This window comes from Arachis ipaensis, chromosome B5 (genome assembly GCF_059453495.1).
Source record: "Arachis ipaensis isolate K30076 ecotype BB chromosome B5, ASM5945349v1, whole genome shotgun sequence".
NCBI classification, from domain to species: Eukaryota; Viridiplantae; Streptophyta; class Magnoliopsida; order Fabales; family Fabaceae; genus Arachis; species Arachis ipaensis.
In genome coordinates, this window is record NC_142440.1 from 115799471 (window position 1) to 115817904 (window position 18434).

At 30.0% G+C, this 18434-nt stretch overlaps 1 protein-coding gene across 2 annotated transcripts; it reads right to left on the minus strand.

Annotated features, from left to right (window-relative positions):
- Nucleotides 1-330: 330 nt before the first annotated feature.
- On the minus strand, nucleotides 331-17457 carry PPC4 (phosphoenolpyruvate carboxylase 4). 2 transcript variants are annotated; one of them, XM_016345329.3, is made up of 20 exons: nucleotides 17302-17457; nucleotides 10066-10229; nucleotides 9778-9889; nucleotides 9608-9685; nucleotides 9439-9507; nucleotides 9177-9255; nucleotides 8987-9063; nucleotides 8537-8632; nucleotides 7848-7986; nucleotides 6845-6976; nucleotides 5782-5849; nucleotides 5467-5700; nucleotides 4708-4833; nucleotides 4258-4359; nucleotides 4042-4188; nucleotides 2925-3023; nucleotides 2414-2502; nucleotides 2080-2206; nucleotides 1795-2001; nucleotides 331-1259 (listed from the first exon to the last, which is right to left on the minus strand). In XM_016345329.3, exons 1-20 carry the CDS (start codon nucleotides 17455-17457, stop codon nucleotides 435-437), a joined length of 3126 nt encoding a protein of 1041 aa, XP_016200815.1. In that variant the 3' UTR covers nucleotides 331-434. The 2 variants fall into 2 exon arrangements, with proteins under 2 accessions (XP_016200815.1, XP_088344339.1); XM_088488213.1 differs by having other exon boundaries at nucleotides 5782-5846; nucleotides 6836-6976.
- Between the last annotated feature and the right edge of the window lie 977 nt (nucleotides 17458-18434).

Below are 18434 nucleotides of genomic sequence, written 5' to 3' on the forward strand. Positions count from 1 at the left end.
CTAGAGTTTTGGAATGACGTGTATCTTAATTATGAGGTGCAGGAATCAACTTTCCATAAGTTTTGAGGTGGGTAGGCAACTTAAAGTCTCGTTATGAGGTATTCAAGCATTAATTATACCATTCTCAAGTTTTATACATTTATATTTTTAATAAATTATTTAAAAAAATATTTTCTAGTAGTTCAAAAATTGAGTAAACTGTTAAAAATAAATTAAGAAAAATTCTAAATTATATCTGTTATTGGTTAATCATCAAAATTTCAATATGAGGTATGGAGCTAACACATTTCACCTCATCAGATTTTGAATTTATATTCATGTTATCTAAAGTATTTTACCAAAACATTTTATTCAGAAACAACCATATGATAATATTAGCCAAGTGGAATGAACATGTTAGCTTACAACATGAGTGTAAAATCATATAAGTAAAGTCATCCTGTATTCCTCATCCCAGCAGCAATACCATTTATGGTTATGAGCAAAGCATCTCTAGCTTTCGTATTGTCATCATCACTTCTTAACCTCTTAAGTATCTCTACTTGTAACATGTTCATTGGATTTAGGAAGGGAAGTCTGCTCTCAATAAGCCTCCTCAAGATCCTGTTGTTCTGTTGAATTTTCCCATGCCCACTAATCACTAGTATAAATTTCCCGGTGGTTACGAGTTCATTCCTTAGTTGACGACCGAGATCTTTTCGCTTCTCAGACACAAGAACATCATCATAGTGTTTGGTAATATAAATGTCTGTTTTTCCCAAAATCATCTCAATTAGGTCTATGGTACTTTGAAAGAAAGGCCACTCTTTGTACATGGCTTTTAGCTCCTCAGTGTGCCCTTTCTCGCAAGCACCTTGTAAACCGGCACCAACTCCAAGCCAAGCTGGAAGAACAAACCTGGTTTGGGTCCATGCAAAAACCCATGGTATGGCTCGAAGGTGTCCAATTCCTGTTGTACTCTTCCGTCTCGCAGGGCGACTACCTATGTTAAGGAAGCCAAGCTCTGCTTGCGGCGTGGCTTCATTGAAATAAGAAAGGAATTCTGGATTCTCATAAACTACACTACGGTAACTCTGACAGCTTATTTTTGAAATGTCTTCCATTAAACTACGCCATTTTTCTTCTCGAGGTGGAAGAGGTGGACGAAGTGTAGCAAGTAACACAGCTGTTGTATATATTTCAAGTTGTCTAATAGCTGTGTCTGGCAACCCAAACTTGGCTTGGATCATCTCTCCTTGTTCAGTCGAACGAAGGGTTCCCTGCAATGAATATTATATCAGACAGACAAGTGATTTCACCATGCATTCAAATGCCTATGCAAATTACAACTTATTGATAGCTTATATAATTGGCCAATTCTTAGAATCTAGTATATATACTTAAGCACAAAACTTGAATGTCAAGTAAATATTTGATTTCATATGTTCTTCTAACTTGAACATCAACATAAACACTAAGTAGTCTCTAGACTTCTCATGTCAGAAGAATCATCTACTAACATCTGTTTTTAGATATTTGGTTAGAAAGAAAAATCAAGCAAGAAAGTTCTAATACTTCGTAATTCAGTCAATGCACAAACATACAAACCTAAATTGTGTTACACTAAGTTATTAAACTCCTAAATCCAAGCTAAAAAACTAAACCAAGAACACACAGCAACTAAGAATGAGAATTTAAAAAAATAACAAAACTATAATTTTATAAACAACTAAATTTTTCAAATAGGAAATGATACTTAAATTTAAATTGGACTTTCATAGTGATTAACAATTATGGTTAGATTAGAATACACACCATGACAGAGCCTGGTGGTTGGGACTGAATAGCTAGATACGTTGGGCCACCACCACGACCAATAGTGCCTCCACGGCCATGGAACAAAGTAACTTTAATACCATATTCATGGCAAGCAGCTACAACATCCTCCTGAGCTTTATAAAGTTCCCAAGCAGCAGTAAAGCGCCCAGCATCTTTGCCAGAATCAGAATACCCAACCATGACCTGCATATATAAAATACATCCACTTGAATTGCACATAATAGATATAACATTAATTAAAAAAATCATTATAAAAAGCACCTCTTGGTGTCCGTTATGGTTCTTAATGACGTGTTGCCGATACCAATCTATTGATAGAAGTTTTCGAATAACCGAACCAGCCCCCCTTAGGTCCTTCACAGTTTCAAATAGCGGAACAACGCGTAGCCTATGCGAAACCACACGCCAATATCAGTAAAAATTATCTTCTCCCAAAGGCCTAAAATTTTGACCCAGAAACAAGTAATGCACCACAAGAGCATGCCTCAATTCTTTGTCATAACATTAAGCATATACAAATTTCATCTCAAGTACTTTTATGGTAAAATTAGTATACTCAAGTACTTATGTAAATGCAAAAATATTATGTGCTTACGTTCCACCGGGACATGGACTTCCCTTCTCCCCATGGACAGCAAGTCGTGCTTCCTTTTGTAAAAGCTCTACTGCAAGGACATCACTTGCCTGATGGTAAAAGAAAGCCCAAAGTCATTTTCTTAAATGCTTAAAAATTCATCACAATAATACACTTTTAATACCTTATAGAGGAAATGAATTTTTCATATTAAGGAACAAACTTCTCATAAAAATTGTATGAAATATAGGGGACATGAATTTTTCAGGTGGGAGTTAAGTCTTCCATTCAATAGGTGTATAGCCAGCACCTCCTAGAATAATCTAGAGTCTAAACAACCCCCTCTTAAAGCTAGTTTTTGCAATGAAGTTAGGTTCCCTCAATGTTAATATGGTAGTGGAACCTAAGAATTAGGGAGTGTGTAAACATCATAATAATTGACGGAATGTTTAAATTTATTTTGCTCAATTATATTCATTTAAATCACAAAGTTTCGTTGCAAAAACTTTGAGAGTAGTAATCATAATCATACATTTGAAGCCATAGAGATCACATAGGCACCAAGTGAATCACTTCCCAACTCAGCAGCAACACGAAAGGTATCTAAGACTTCTTGAACATCAGGCGCAACCTAGAAGGTATAAAATCAATAACAGTGAGAAAGGTGTAGACCAGAAAAGAATGTCCAAAATTATAGTTATTAAAATAAACATAATAAGGATGGGGAATTTTCTATGCACTATTGTAGAGGTTAGTGAGAAGGTAAAGAGTAAAGAAAGACTGATAGAAATCTTTGGTGAGAAGAACCTCTCAAATAGAACATAATAAAAACACTACAAGTATTCGTTCAATAACACCTCCCTTACCAAATCTTTTATCAACACCTAATCAATTCCTTTGTAATCCAATCATATCTCGTATGTCCTTATTCAATAGAACAATTTCATCACTTAAACATTCAACTTAAACTCTTGTTACTTTTTTACTCCTCACCGCTTAGTCCCGTACAACAAAATGACGAAAGTTAACTTTAAAATAAATAAAGAGCAAAGATGAGTTTACATTCTAAATTCAGTGTACATGTCCTTTCTATACACAATTAAGGGTAGTCCACACCTCACAACTGTTTAAAACATATCTAACATATGTGAATATAACTTCTCTCCAACATCCTAAATACCTTCTATCATGTTTTTGTTTCAGAAAGAGAAAATTCCATAACTTTGGAATGAGTTCATATACTCAAATCACAAGAGAATAGATTACAATATTATTTTATGGTTAAATTTTGCACCCGATATATTGATCAGTTCTTATAGAAATAAGATTGATGAACTACTCCTAAATTTTAGAAATATTAAATATATTAATTCCAAATAAAATGATTACTCCATCATAATTTTGTAAAAATATAATTTGGTAGAGGAATTAATTAAACTATTTAAAATTTTAAGAGATTAATTTATCCTTTTGTTTTGTAAGAGACTCATTTGTTTAATATTTTAAAAGATAGAAATTAAACAATCAATTTTCTTTAATTAATCACTAATTTGTTGAAGCAAAAATATAAAAGGGACCGTTTAGGTTCTTACTCTTAAAAAAAATCCTCCATCCATTAGACTAGCAACTTTTAAAACAATTTATCTCACCTCTATACTAGGAGGAACCAATGGTCTTTTCCCTTTCAACTCTTTGGTTAAGAAGTCCAATTTCTTCTCTTCATTCCACTCACTGTATGTACCCATTCCCAAGTACTTGGTAATTGCATCAACTGTTTCAGAATGTCTAGTAGATTCCTGTGACAAATCTAATTTTCAGGGCACATGTGATCATAAAAGAAAAAATGAGCAACATATTATTCATACCTGACGCAAATCAAGCTTCATTAACATCATTCCAAAGGTAGAAACTCTTCGAATTAAGTCAGCTAGTCGACCATCTGCTAGCACTGCAGATCCACATGATTGCTGAGGAAATCGAGAGTTAAGATAAAACTTTGAAAGGACAACCTTGAAGGGTATATATAACTATTTGAGTCCTTACCCCACAGCTTAAGCTTTTAGGAGATAGAATTCACGACATTGTATCAAAGCCTATAACAGAAATTGTCCCATTCTTCTAAGTATTAATTGAATTTAACATAGGTTACATGTGGTATGTGTATTGTCAAAGCTTAAAACTCAAGAAAAAGACTCTATTGTGAGAGTACATATTAAATATATAACCATTCATGATCATGTACCTCTACCAATAGTTTAAGCTTTTGGGGTAAGATATTTCATTATAGGATGAAAAGTAGCAGTAGGAGAAAGCACCAGAGATTCATAACAGAGGAGCAGAGGTTCCAAAAGCTGTTCTGTTGTTTCATAAAAATCAGATGGATTTTGCTCACATGGACAATCCTCTAGAAGAAACTCTAGCCGACTTTGACTTCTTTGAAGCTAAACACATGGAACAGAAAATGAATTTATTCACTACAATATTATAAACTATAAACTAATTATTTCAATTACTTTCTAAAGACAAAACTGAAAATCAACAAGTTTACATACTAATATAGATAAATGCATTAACTTTAAGGTGAAAAATCGCATGAAGATCATTACATGACAATTTTGTCAAATATATCGAATCATCTAATGGTTCTTATCTGTTAACTTTACATAGAGATAATTATAATCTCTACCTAATTTTAATGGATCATCATAAATTAACCTTTTATGGACAATTATAAATCTATTTGTGAAATAAAAGTCAAATAGGAATGCCATTCACTCTTTATTAAGAATTAATCGTGCAACAAGTTCTGCAAACATGATTAGTTAATGATTTGTCACAATCACAAACATCCATAATCTTTCAAGTAAGGGAAAAATTAAGGCAAACTATATGAGACAAGAGAGGAATGGTAGCGGATATTTATATTCTCTAGTTATTTGAAAAATACTTGCATTTAGCCTTTTCATGCAGCTTAAAATGGTTATCCACACACAATCTAAATAGAAATATAAGAACTTCTCTCTACTAAAATAATGCAAAGCCTTCACAAGAACATGATCAGAGGTAATTGATACCTTATCTTTTACATGTCCAAGTACAACTCTATAAGGAGCAAATCCAGGACCATCAGAAGGCTTTGGCTCCAAAAGTTTTTGAAAGCTTGATCTTCCTATTTGGGATTCTGCAAAGAGCTTCCTCTGTGCAAGGAGTTGACTAGAAGAGTTGAAAGAAGGAGAGCGTTGCATTGTTTCTGATTTAGTACTTTGACCGTCTTTCTTAGATGTCGTCGGATATGAAACCTCGCTGGCCTATCAATAACATGCATGCAAACATGTATATCATCTTAGTCTCTGTAGCAAATTCAAAAATCTATTACTCAATTGATCAACCTTGTTCTTGGGTTGCTTTGGATCACGTCCTGGCATGTCTAGTCTGGGATGGTGAGATTCACCATGTGCTACATGAAACAAATCACTTGAATTAATAAAAGTTGACATATTCTAAACAAACCACAACATGAATCGAAAGAAGCAAGGTTGTGATGATAACCTTAAAAAAGACAGAAGTTACTTGAAGCATAGGTACGACATGTGATATGGACAAAATATGACAAGGATATGGCGATACAGTATTTTTTATAAAAATATAAGATATAATATAAATAATAATTAATAAATTATAATGAAAAATAAACATTAAAAGGAATTAAATGTATTTATCGCTAATATTTGTGCACATGTACAGAGTAATAAAAATAATAAAAAAAATAAGATATATTTTCATTGACTAAAACATCTAGGAAGAGAATACAAAATAATAGAGAGAATCGGAAAAGAAAGTAAAAGATGGGCTATTGGTAGTAACTCATGACGTCAAATGTCAAGGAGAAATTAAGTCAAATTTATATCCAGGTTTAAAAAAAACGGAAGAATAGATTGCTATGGACATAAACTTATATATTCAATGTATCACAATTCACAAGAGTATTCATGTCGTAACAGTTGATGAGATTTATATTCATTTTTAATGCAATAGGAAAGGGGAATAATTCCACAAGGACAAGAAAACTTTGGATTTGGATCCTCTAAAGTTTGAATTTCACTTCAGAGAGTAAAATGTGATCTTTCACCATTTATTTCATAGGAGAGATCACATTTTACCTTCTAAAGTGAAAATTTAAAATTTAGGGGATCCAAATTCCAAAACTTTTGTTGGTTTTATTACTATTGTGTTTACCAGCAAAAGATGTAAGACACTAACAGTAGACTGTGAATGAATTTTGTGACATGTCATGGATGACAAACATTATGTTAGCTTTATGATTGATGAGATTTGCATTCATTTTTCATGCAACCGGAGTCGAATTCCACATGGAGGAAAAACTTTTAATTGGATCTAGGAGGAAAACGTAACATAGAACTAGATAGCAGGCTAGAGCACAATTGTGTGTACCAGCAAAAGTGGGTAAATGAGCTGTAGCAGGAAGGTGAGTTGGAAGAGAAGAAGCCTGTTGATTAGGTTGTTTTGATTGACTTCTGCTCGTAGATTGAGATCGATGCTCACGATGATTCTCATTATTTGCATCTAAAGATAAAGACGTGATTGTCAATTCCTAAAAGTAACTTAGCATGAATATTATACTTGAAACATGATGCAATTGAAAAATCATAACTTTGAAATAGAAATATCTCTAATTGATCAAATAAAAAGAACAAAATACATAAATATAATAGTAAAATGAATATCAATCTGCCTGCATGGCATAATCCTTTTTTTTTTTTTTTTTGTGAGAGCCTGCATGGCAAATCATGGCATGTAGTGACAGAAATAACTATATAAAAATAGCAATAATTTGAATAATATTATCATTTGAAAAAGATAAATATCATTGTCTCGTTTGATGAAACCTTACAAAGCATCCTTATGAAACCATATATAGCAAACAAACATGTTCCGAAGCAATAAAAAATAACCTTATTTTGCATTCTTAATTACTGCTTATTTTATCTTGTATTTTTTAATTACTGTTTTCGTAATTCAATAATATTAGATGTAATAAATGTGTCATTATAGATATTACATATATAAAATTATAGATATTAAATTGAATAAGATAATTTTAAATTATTGTCTTCCTCGTATTGCCATAAAAAAAATTAGTTATTAGTCAAAAATGAATTTCATTACCCAAGTATTAATGTGTATGTCACAAGCTAAACTAGTGGGGCTTTAGGGATGGCAACTAAGGTTGTATGTAGTTCATATGATAATCTTACAAACTAAAGCTTTAACTCATTTTTACTAAAATTTATTGATTTCACTCTGCTAGTGTGTAATTAACGTGTATTACTTGACAAGCAACATTCAATGACACACATGATAATTAAAAGAAAGCTAACAAAAAAAATCATAAAGTAATTAGAAAGATGTAACCAAATGAATTCTACTGACAAACCTCCTACAATTTCACGAGCTAGTTTCAACAACTTATCACTGCACCTATTCATGGATAGCTCAAATCTCAAGCTATCCACTTCTTGTATATAGAGATCAATTGCCATCCATTTAGATAAAACTGAAACGTCCTTTGTTACCTACAACAACAAAGGAAAACCAATTATGTTACTGTTGTGTATGTCAAGGATTCTTAGATTAAAATTCAATTTCCAAGAGTAAAACGAGTATTCGACAAAGAAGAAAATAAACCAAATCTAATATCTAAGATAGAAAGATATGGTAATTTGATGATAATACTTGAATTACAAGCAACAAAATTCAACAACAAAACTAGAAAAGTATGTCTCATACCACTAGGATCAATAAAAGAACTAAATTTCAATCAATCCATTTCGCTGTTACGTATCAAAATAAAATAAAGAAACAGAATCTTAGTTAGGTTTTCAATTTCTTCTCAAATGTATTACAAAGCTCATTATTTTGACACCAAAAAAAGAGCGTACAAAATAAGCAAAGTTTCAAAAAAAACTACAACAACAAAATATTCAAAAAAATACTACCATACTAGTGGACTATGTAATTTTTGCTACATTTCTCTATGTTTAGTTATTAACTTATCCTTTCAAAAATAACAATCTTGCCAAAATATAAAATCAAATATTACAAATACAAGTACATGAAAACCACCTTTGCTGTCACATTTGGGTTTCCATCTCTGTCACCTCCCATCCAAGATCCAAATCTTATGGGAGTACATGTCAACGGAAGCGGTTTTCCTGTATGCTACAAGGAAGAATAAGTTGCATTGAGAATAATATACTAGTTACTGAGAGAAGTTTGGGAATATATATTTATATATAACCATTTATGTGCCGACTCTATCTAACGGTTTAAGTTTTTAGGAGAGATGATTCATAATATAGTATCATAGTTTCTATAATAAAAAGATTCCATAGTTCAATCCTTGTTACCTCATTCTTTTAAGTGATAATTATAGCACGAGGCAAGATGGGATTATACATATTGTCCATATTTCAAGCCTAAAAATGATTCTGTGCTTGAAGAGCATATATAACAATTCATGTGCATTTCTCTAATGCATTAAACTTTTGGAAGACATAGTTCATAACAATATACCTTCTTTAGAGCATTGCTAACTCGGCGTAAATAACGGGGAATAGCTTTCCAAAGTGATTGATGCACAATATTCAATCCTGGAGAGTTTAAAAATAAATCAAGGGGTTCTTCCACTTATATTAAAAGTTTAAAATATCAGGTGCAAGGTTATGAAATCTTTAGTATATAACATAGTACTCTATAAACTTACCAGCCCTAGCTTCGTCAACTGGTGTAGGCTTTTGGCGCCTAAGCTCATCTGTTTGCCAAATTGAAGTTATCTCTCTCACCTATCAAATTCATTATGATTTATGAAAATTGAAAAAAAAAATGTACAAAAGGAATAAAGTAAATATTACAATTAAGCCATAATTTACACCTTAAATACCATACTATGTTACTGTTTTCTTAATGATAACGATAACATGTTTTAATTTATTAGAGAGAAATTAAAGAAAGTCAAGAAATGGTACCAGATCTTCAATCACCATTTCTCGATCTTCAGTGCTAAGATCAAGTTGAGCATTATAGTCCAAAAGATGCTGCATAAAAAAGAAACATTAATTAGGGACAAAATGCTTGTGGTTTAAGGTAAACCTTCCATCGAATTTATCATGTCCTAAGAAGGTAAGAAAATCTCACAGCAATTTTAATGTGTTTGTATTGTAAAGTGCGACGATTAATTTGTGTAGGATGAGCTGTAAGAACGATTTCAACCTCCTGCGGCAAGAAAATCAATTTTAATTTTGAAGAAAGAAAAAAGAATCAGTTAGTGTATGTATTTCACAAATTTTATGAAGAACAAAAGAAACCTGCTTGCAAACTGTGTTATAAAGCTCATCTGGAGTAACTCCACCTTGCACCAATTGGTTAAAGATGTCATCACAAGATTTTGCAACAAGTGCTGTGTTTCCCTTACGAAGCCTGCACAAACATATCCATATGATTGAGGGAAGTACTTCACTCAATTCTTATTAGAGAAATGTTATATAAGCGATTGATTTTAACAACAACACATGACAGCTAATCCAAAAACAAGAGAGTGTCATAATACACATTTCTTTTGCTTTAATATTCTAAAAGGACACAAACAAAATCACCTGTGACGGGTCTCAGCTATACCCATCAAAGTAAGATAATGGCTTAATGCACGTGCAATGGTGAGAGCTTCGTCCAATGACAACTTGGACAACTTTGAAGCCAATTGTTTCTCTAGCAACTCTGCCATGTCCTCAATCCCTGCTTGTCTCATGTTACAACCACTCTAGCAAATAAGAACATACAACAAAAAAATTAAGAGCTATGTCCTCAATAATCTCCTATTTTTTACATACTAGAATTTTATCCTTGTTCTCTAAATACACAACAGCACATGGCAATGGACTTTTCATGAAGATATAAATAAATGTGTGTGATGACATCTAAACTAGTTGATTATGTGAAAGGTGCAATTGCAAACTGGACATCACACTCGACAAAAAACAAGTGTTATGGCATTAGATGAAACCACATCAACGAGAAACCGGTCACCTGATTAGTCTAGTATTGGCTAAAAACTAGATGCCTTAGCAACCAATAAAAAATTGGGTAAACTATTAGAATTGGTAGACGTTTATATGATTAACTATTTTTAAAAAATAATTTTCTTTCAACAAAAAAATATCTTAATTTCCCTAATATCTTAGTTTCACTAATTTAATAATTGATCTTCTTTTTAAAAAAACTAAAAAGATTCTTAGCATAATGAATTTATAATGAATTTACGGCTGGTCCATAGTCCATATTATATAAGGGTAGGTCTTTGGTGGCCAAAGTTATAGCGGTTAAAAGTGACTAAATTTTGACCGACTAATAAACACATGACATGTGGAGAGTTTGGTGGAAGTTGTTAGTTAGAGTGATGAGTCTATTGTTAGTGATTATTGCATGACAAAAAAGTAAATAAACTGGCCAAAATAATGTGTATATCATGTGGGCTTTTTTTTGAAGAAAAAAATTTGTTAGTATTTTTTGAGTAGTTAATTCTAAAACTGTAATGGTTGGGGCTTAGTGTGAAAACCTATTATAATGTTAGATTAATAAAAGATCATGAACTATAAGAGTAATCTAAAAGAAATAAGAACTAAATCATGTAATATTTATGTAAGCTCTTACTATTAATATATTTGTGAGATGAATTATATGAGAATATAAATTTATAAATATTAAAATTTTATAATAAATATTTTTATTTTGAATAAAAATAACTATTAAATAGTATTGTTAATTTTATCATAGTTATTATTATTTTTCTTATTATTATTATTATTATTATTATTATTATTATTATTATTATTATTATTATTAAAAGAGAAATAATAATTTTACTAATGCTATGCCCTAATATTTTTAGAATCACACTGTATAAATCTGGTTAGACTTTTATAAATTTTTTTTATTATAATTATTTGTTATTTTAAAATTTTTAAAATATAAAAAATTTATACTGAAATACCACATTAGAAGGTTATATATAGGTTACTTTTTTCGAAAACGAAATTTATGGTTTAAATTTATATGTTTGTAGATATGTAATTTTATTTGAGTTCCAGTCAAATACAAAATATGAATTTCAGTTTTTATTCATTTTTATTCTATTTTTATTTTTTATTGTAATATGTAGAAGACAGTTGTAGCTTTGGCCATCCAAAAATTTTAAAGAACTATGTCTACATATGAGATATATGTCTAAAGAAATAAAAAATATTATGTAATTTAGTAACTTTATATGTATTAATTTTTTATTATATAATAGATTTATTTAGCTCTCTAATATTTTTTACTTAACCAATTTAATATTATACACTCAAATTTTTATACTTATCAAATTAGTTTTTATATATTTATCTCTATATCTATTTTTAAGAAAAATTGTTTGTTCTTTTAATAATAACATATTTAATATTTATATTATTATATAAAATATTAGTAATGACTTATAGAATTATGTTATGATAATTATATTGTGTATCTTAGATGTTATTTTTTGCAAAAAAATACTCAGTTTTTCGTTTAATTTTACATTCTTAAAAAAAAATTACCAAACTTATTTGCCAGCACTTAGTTGCAGAGGCAGAACTATATGAAATATTAGAGGGGGGCCAAAAATATTTACACAATAAAATAAGACTAAAATAAAAATTTTAAGGGTCTAAACTGAAATTTACATATAATTTATATGTAAAAAATTAAAATTAGGGGGCATTGCCCCCTTTCCTCCTACCTGGCTCCGTCCCTACTTAGTCGGTAATAATTTGTACTCATATTTATAGAGATTTTGTACACAATAAACATACACTTTACACATATGTTTATTAAAGTTTTGCACATACACATGAATCATTACTATTTGCACTCAAAAATTTTAGAGTTTAAACATATAAATTAATAAAATTTATCTGTTAAAAATAATTTAGTATTTATATTCACCAAAATATAAACAAAACTACTAAAAATTACTAATTTTCAAAAATTTCTCTTTTATTAATAATAATAATAATAATAACAAGAACAAAAATAATAATAACCATGATAATATCAACAATACTGTTTAATAGTTATTTTTATTCAAAAAAATTATTTTCTTATAAAATTTTAACATTTTATAAATTTATACTCTCATATAATTTATGCCACAAATACATTAATAGTAAGAATTCACATAAATATTACATAATTTAATTCTTTTTTTTTATTACTTTCATTATTAATAGTTCATGATCTTTTATTATTCTAACATTATAATAGATTTTCATACTAAAGCCCAACCATTAAAGTTTTGGAATTATCCACTTAAAAAATACTAACAGATTTTTTTTCTTTCAAAACAAAGGCCCACATAATTTTGGTCAGTCTATTTACTCTTTTGCCTTATTACTCACTAACAATAAGGCCTATCACTCTAGCTAACAACTTTTACCCAACTCTCCACATGTCATGTGTTCATTCGTCAGTCAAAATTTAGCCACTCTTAGTCACTATAACCTTGGCTACCAAAGAATTACCCTATATATAATATTCATTTGTTAACATAACCAAAATCAACGAGAGAAAACAAAGCAAAATAAGGAGAGCAGTGCTCTTAAATGATCACCATCCTTATTCCTTTGCAGATAGTTCATCTTTTGCATTTTTGGAATAACAATTCGTTATGCCATCTGTCCATAGTAGAAAATTTCTACATTTTGTGCATACATCTTCAATTCATTTTCTTTGATGATACAAGAGCCTCACACAGGGCTTTGCTGATTGTCTACCATCTCCTTTAATTTCTTGACAGCTACATTCCTATTCTTCCCTCCAATAATCCCCTCCTTCTCAACCATGCGAATAAAATATGGGAAAACCTTCGAGAAACATGAGGGAAACTTCACTACACGATTTCTACAAGGCCTCGATTAGAGATTCTCTGTTGTTTGCTCTCAAGTCTTTCTCGATAGTAATCCAACGAGAATGACTACTCCAAGGATGCATCAGCCTCCTCGATAACCATGACTTCCTAATTGACACCTCCTCCTCAAATATTTTCCACTGCACAACTCTTGTCGTGGTTGTGGTGGCTCGCCCAACTTCAACGTAGACCGCGGCAACGCTAATGAGCTAGGAGTACTATAGCAAGCAGTAAGCACGGTTAAGCCACTAGTCACCCTGGCCGACTACCGTTACTTCCACGGCTGCCACGATACAGCCTCCACAACTATCAACTATGCATCCGCCGACGGTTAGATCCGGGAATTTTAGCGGAACCGGACGGTCACACCCGCCAGTGCGTTTGTTTTCTTTGAGAAAGGAGTTAAAGAATATATATGAAAATTAAAAAAATAGATTTTTTTAGACATATCTCTCTCATGTTTTGATTTTATTTTTTCCTTTTTTTATTCATTTATTTTTCTATTTTTCTTTCTTTATTTCTATGTGAATTAGTTTGTTTCTTAAACCAGATTCTTTTGATTTTTTATCATAATTTTTTTATTTTTGTATTATATTGTTTTATAAATTTTATGGTTACTCTAAATTATTTATTAATTCAAAATTAAGCTGAAACTATTTTTTTTTATTCTTTACAGTAATTAGAAAACATATATTGTTATGAACAACCGTTATGAAGTTGAAAATTTAAAATAGATTATGAAAAAGACATTGTGTTATAATTTGGCCATTGTTTATTTGTGTTTTAATTATGATTAGATTTTTACTTATCATTTTCTATTAGGTTAATTTAATTAATTTGACTATTCAAAAAAATGAACTAGGCAAACTAGTCACAGACACCTCGTTGAATTACTGTGTGTTGGACATATTTTGGATACGATACTTATCGATACTGGTTTGATACGCGTGTCTGCAGTATCCAATCGTGTTTCAATAAAAATAAAAAATTCTTTTCTAGACTCATTTAAACACATTTAAATACTATCACGTGTCAGCATATTCAGTCTTATTCTTAATATGTATTTTTGAAATAAATTTAAAAATAATATACATTGTTATTATTTATTAAAATATTAAATATTTTAAATACTTTATATAATTAAAATAAGACATTAAAAATAATAAAAAATTAATTTATACATTACAATTTATTTAATATATATATATATATATCCTGTGTCTTATCATCTCATGTCTCGTGTCACACTGTTAGGCTATGTTTGGTTGAAAGGAAAGAAATAGAGAGGAAGAAAATAGAAAGAAAAGAAATGAAAGGAAGGAAATTGAGTGGATTTTTATTTTTTTTAGATATATTTGGATGGAAGGAAAATAAAAAGGAAAGAAATATTATAAAAAAATAATTTTACTCTTATATTATAAAATATATTAAAAAAGTGAAGAGGTAGTATTAGAAGTAGAAAGAAAAACATTAGTTTTCTCTTCATTTTCTTTCTAACGTTGGAGAAAAAAAAAAATTAGTGGACCCTACCAATTTTTTCTATTTATTTATTTTTTCTCTCTAATTTTTCTTCTCAATCAAACAAAAAAAAAAATAATCATTTTGCTTCTCCTTTTCTTTTCTCCCTTTTCTTTCCTTCCATTTTCCTCTTAAACAAACATAGTGTTAGTGTCAATCCATCCTAACTCCAACCTTTTATGAAGTAGGGCAAAATAGTATGGTAGACTCATTTTACTTTCGTGGAGCAGGTCAAACTGGCCGGGCCTTGACACTATTGACAGAATATAATAGGTAGCTTACTTGGCGACCCATATCTCTTGGTCATAAGCACCAAGGCCAGCAACATAACAATGAATTCCTCAAACATAGTATTGGGCTCTTTCTTACATAGACCCAATATTAAACTCTCTTGGTACAAATTGCACATGAATTATATGTTTTCTTAAATTATGTCCTGATCCAAGTCAGCACTACACAACAAATGGGACCCCTTGAGCCCAAATCCGGTGTCTCTAGCTCTCTTTTTAATTTTGTCTCATGTTCCTTTATCAATAACACTACTTTACCATAATATATACCTTTTTTTAAATCCAAATTGTGAAACACCATTTTCCTTTTTATAATCAAGCTACTAACTTACCAAGCTAATCCTAAACGCCAAGTTCATTTCAGGCAACTAATCAAACGGCTTTCACGATACACCACTCCTTTTATCAGTCAATAGTCAATACCACATCGTCAGTCAAACCAATAGGATGCCATTAGGTATGTCACATCAAATACTAAGTTACTAACTAAACAGTCCCACCAAGCACCACAAAACAAGACTCATTGTCTAAGGTTTTGCCCAAATTTACAGAATGAAGTTCATTTAAACTTCTCGCTGGTGGTTAAGGTAATAATAATCCAAACAACTATGGATCTCGCTTCCAATCTAAAATAATTTATGTGATCTACCAAATGTCCTGTTAGAAAGAAAACCGTATTACTCATTTCATGAATCTCTCTATAAGCAGCTATAATAATTTGAGTGTTAGTGGTATGAAAAACTCTCCTTTCTCCTCTTGTTATGCGGATATCAACAACCCTAAGTAAGTAGCATAGCTTATTCTTCAAATTTTCCAGCACAATATTCGTTGCCTTTTAGATAGATGTTGATGACATAGTGATAATAGAAAATTCAATATTTCAAATCATATTAATCAAGTACGCACTTCACTCTAGTTTCAAAATTAAGGGCCTTGACACACTTAATTACTTCGGATTAAGGATTCTCACAAGATGGAAAACTCAAAAGTTCTCCACGGAAAACTTTTATTCTCATCTTCATTTTACTGGGAGATTTTTACCCCATCTCCCTAACCATCTTCAAATATCCCTATAAATACCTACATTTACGGATTCTCACAATCATCCCTAATATACATATATATTGGAAATTTTTTATGATCAAGTCATCAATTTCCTGCACTCCATGTCTGTCTTCTTTAACATAATCCATTCTTAACCCACACTCACTTATATGTCACTATCATTCTTAGACTGCATTTCTTTATAAAAATGGAACATTGAGACATGGATATAAAAATATAAATTTATGTTTGGTAGATGAGATATAGAGAAACATTATGTCTAAAAATAATGAATTAGTATATTTTGTATTCATTTTAATGAAAAGGACAAAAAAAAAAAAAAACACTAACAAAAAATATAATTTATTTTTTATTTTATCTTTTATTATTTTTATTAATTTTTTATAATTATATTTTTTTTCAAATTTTTTAAATAAAAAAATAAATTAAAACTTTCATAATTTATTCTAATTTATTACCAAATAAAATATAAAAATATTAATTTTTATATTTTTATTTTTTGTGTCTTATTTTTACTGTTTTATTTTATTTTGTTTTCGTAACTAAATACAGTCTAATATACATATATATTCTTGTTTTTTTTGGTGACATATATATTCTTGTTTTGTCTGTGTTGTTTTGATATATATATATATATATATATATATACTTTTTTTCTTATTGCTAGCTCACTTTCTTTGTTAGGATTGTGTTGGGGGAACTAAATATTAAAAAAAAAAAAAAATTAACAAATTCATTAAAATTACTATTTTTAACGTATTTAATGTAATGTAAACTTGAATTTTTCAGTCCTTAAATAAAAATGTTCAGTTTTATTTTTAGTTCTTTGACAAATATTTTTAGATAATCCTTAAAAAATAAAATAAATAATAAAAAGAAAAGAAAAGTATTCCAATGAACATAAAAAAAAATTAATGGTAGTGAACATTTGAAGAACAAAGATTAAAATAAACAAAGGAAAAAAAGGCAATTAAGACATGTTTTTGTTCGAGAGGATGAACCCTAAAAAAATAAAATAGAAAAAAAATGGAAACCTGTGCAAGGACACGGATTTTGTCGAGCATCTCAATGAACTTGGTTCCGACCTCACGCTGCAAGACATCGTTGAAGAGATTGGCAAGTAGCCTACAGTCATCTTCAAAGGTTTGGAATGAGATATCTTCTACTATATCATCTGTGGTGTCTGTCATTGTTATGTTGTTACTTGTTAATAATGTCGATGATCGAAGAAATCAAATTATTAAACGCAAAATTATAGATCCATGTAGAACAAGAAAAATAAGGAGATAAATTAATGGAATGAGAGAAAGAGTTAGTGTAGTTCATTGCGGGTAAAGAAAGATGGAAGAGAAGATCGAGAATGTGGGTTGTAAGGTTGAAACCCGCATCCAACAAGTGGCAACCACTGCGGGAACCAAGAGCGACTGTAGTGGAATTTTGATTGTCTCTTTTTCCATCATCTAAAAGACACTTTTAACACGGTCAAATTCATTTTACGATTTTTTTGGGGGCAAGGGAGGATCACTAACTTACATAAGAAAATTAAAAGATAAAATCTAATTTCGTTATTTAATATTTTAGTATTTTTTTAGTGTATAATTAATTAAATTCTGTTATTCCAATTTTGTATTTATTATCCATCTTGATAACGAAATAATTCTTTATTTTGGTCTCTAAAATTTATTTTACGAATCTGTTGAGTTTAGAATTAATAATAAAATAGTTATGAATACAAATATGACTATTGGGTTATTAGAATATAGCCAGTTGCAAAACCTCATAAAGGAAAAGGAGCAGGGACAAAGTCTCCTAAACTTTAATTTTTTTTAATATTATATATAAATTTTAATTTAGTACTCTAAAATTTTATTTTAGTTTTTGTTATTGTGAAATTAATTTTTAACCCCGGTTAAAATTCAACCTAGTTTCATCTTTAATTATAGCCCATATTGCCTTTGAGTTTTGGTGTGTGTATAATGGTGTAGGCATCAAATATGTCATGTTCAAATTTCAACTCCAAAAAATAGTACACTTTCTAATATGCTAATAATAATGTGGTAGTATTGCAATCATAATCGAGGGTTTTCATGACATCAAAATTTGGCTTGATGATGAGAAAAGAAAAAGAAAAAGAGTGAAGTAAAAAATAAATTCCTCAATATTTATA

What these genes read in the sequence shown, in the direction of transcription:
- PPC4 (XM_088488213.1), bottom strand. Translation starts at nt 17,457, where the DNA reads ATGACAGACACCACAGATGATATAGTAGAAGATATCTCATTCCAAACC. An exon ending in ATAACACAGTTTGCAAGCAG is followed by an intron (nt 9,686 to 9,777) that starts GTTTCTTTTGTT and finishes TTCTTGCCGCAG; the next exon opens with GAGGTTGAAATCGTTCTTAC. An exon ending in TGGTTCCTCCTAGTATAGAG is followed by an intron (nt 3,024 to 4,041) that starts GTGAGATAAATT and finishes TATACCTTCTAG; the next exon opens with GTTGCGCCTGATGTTCAAGA.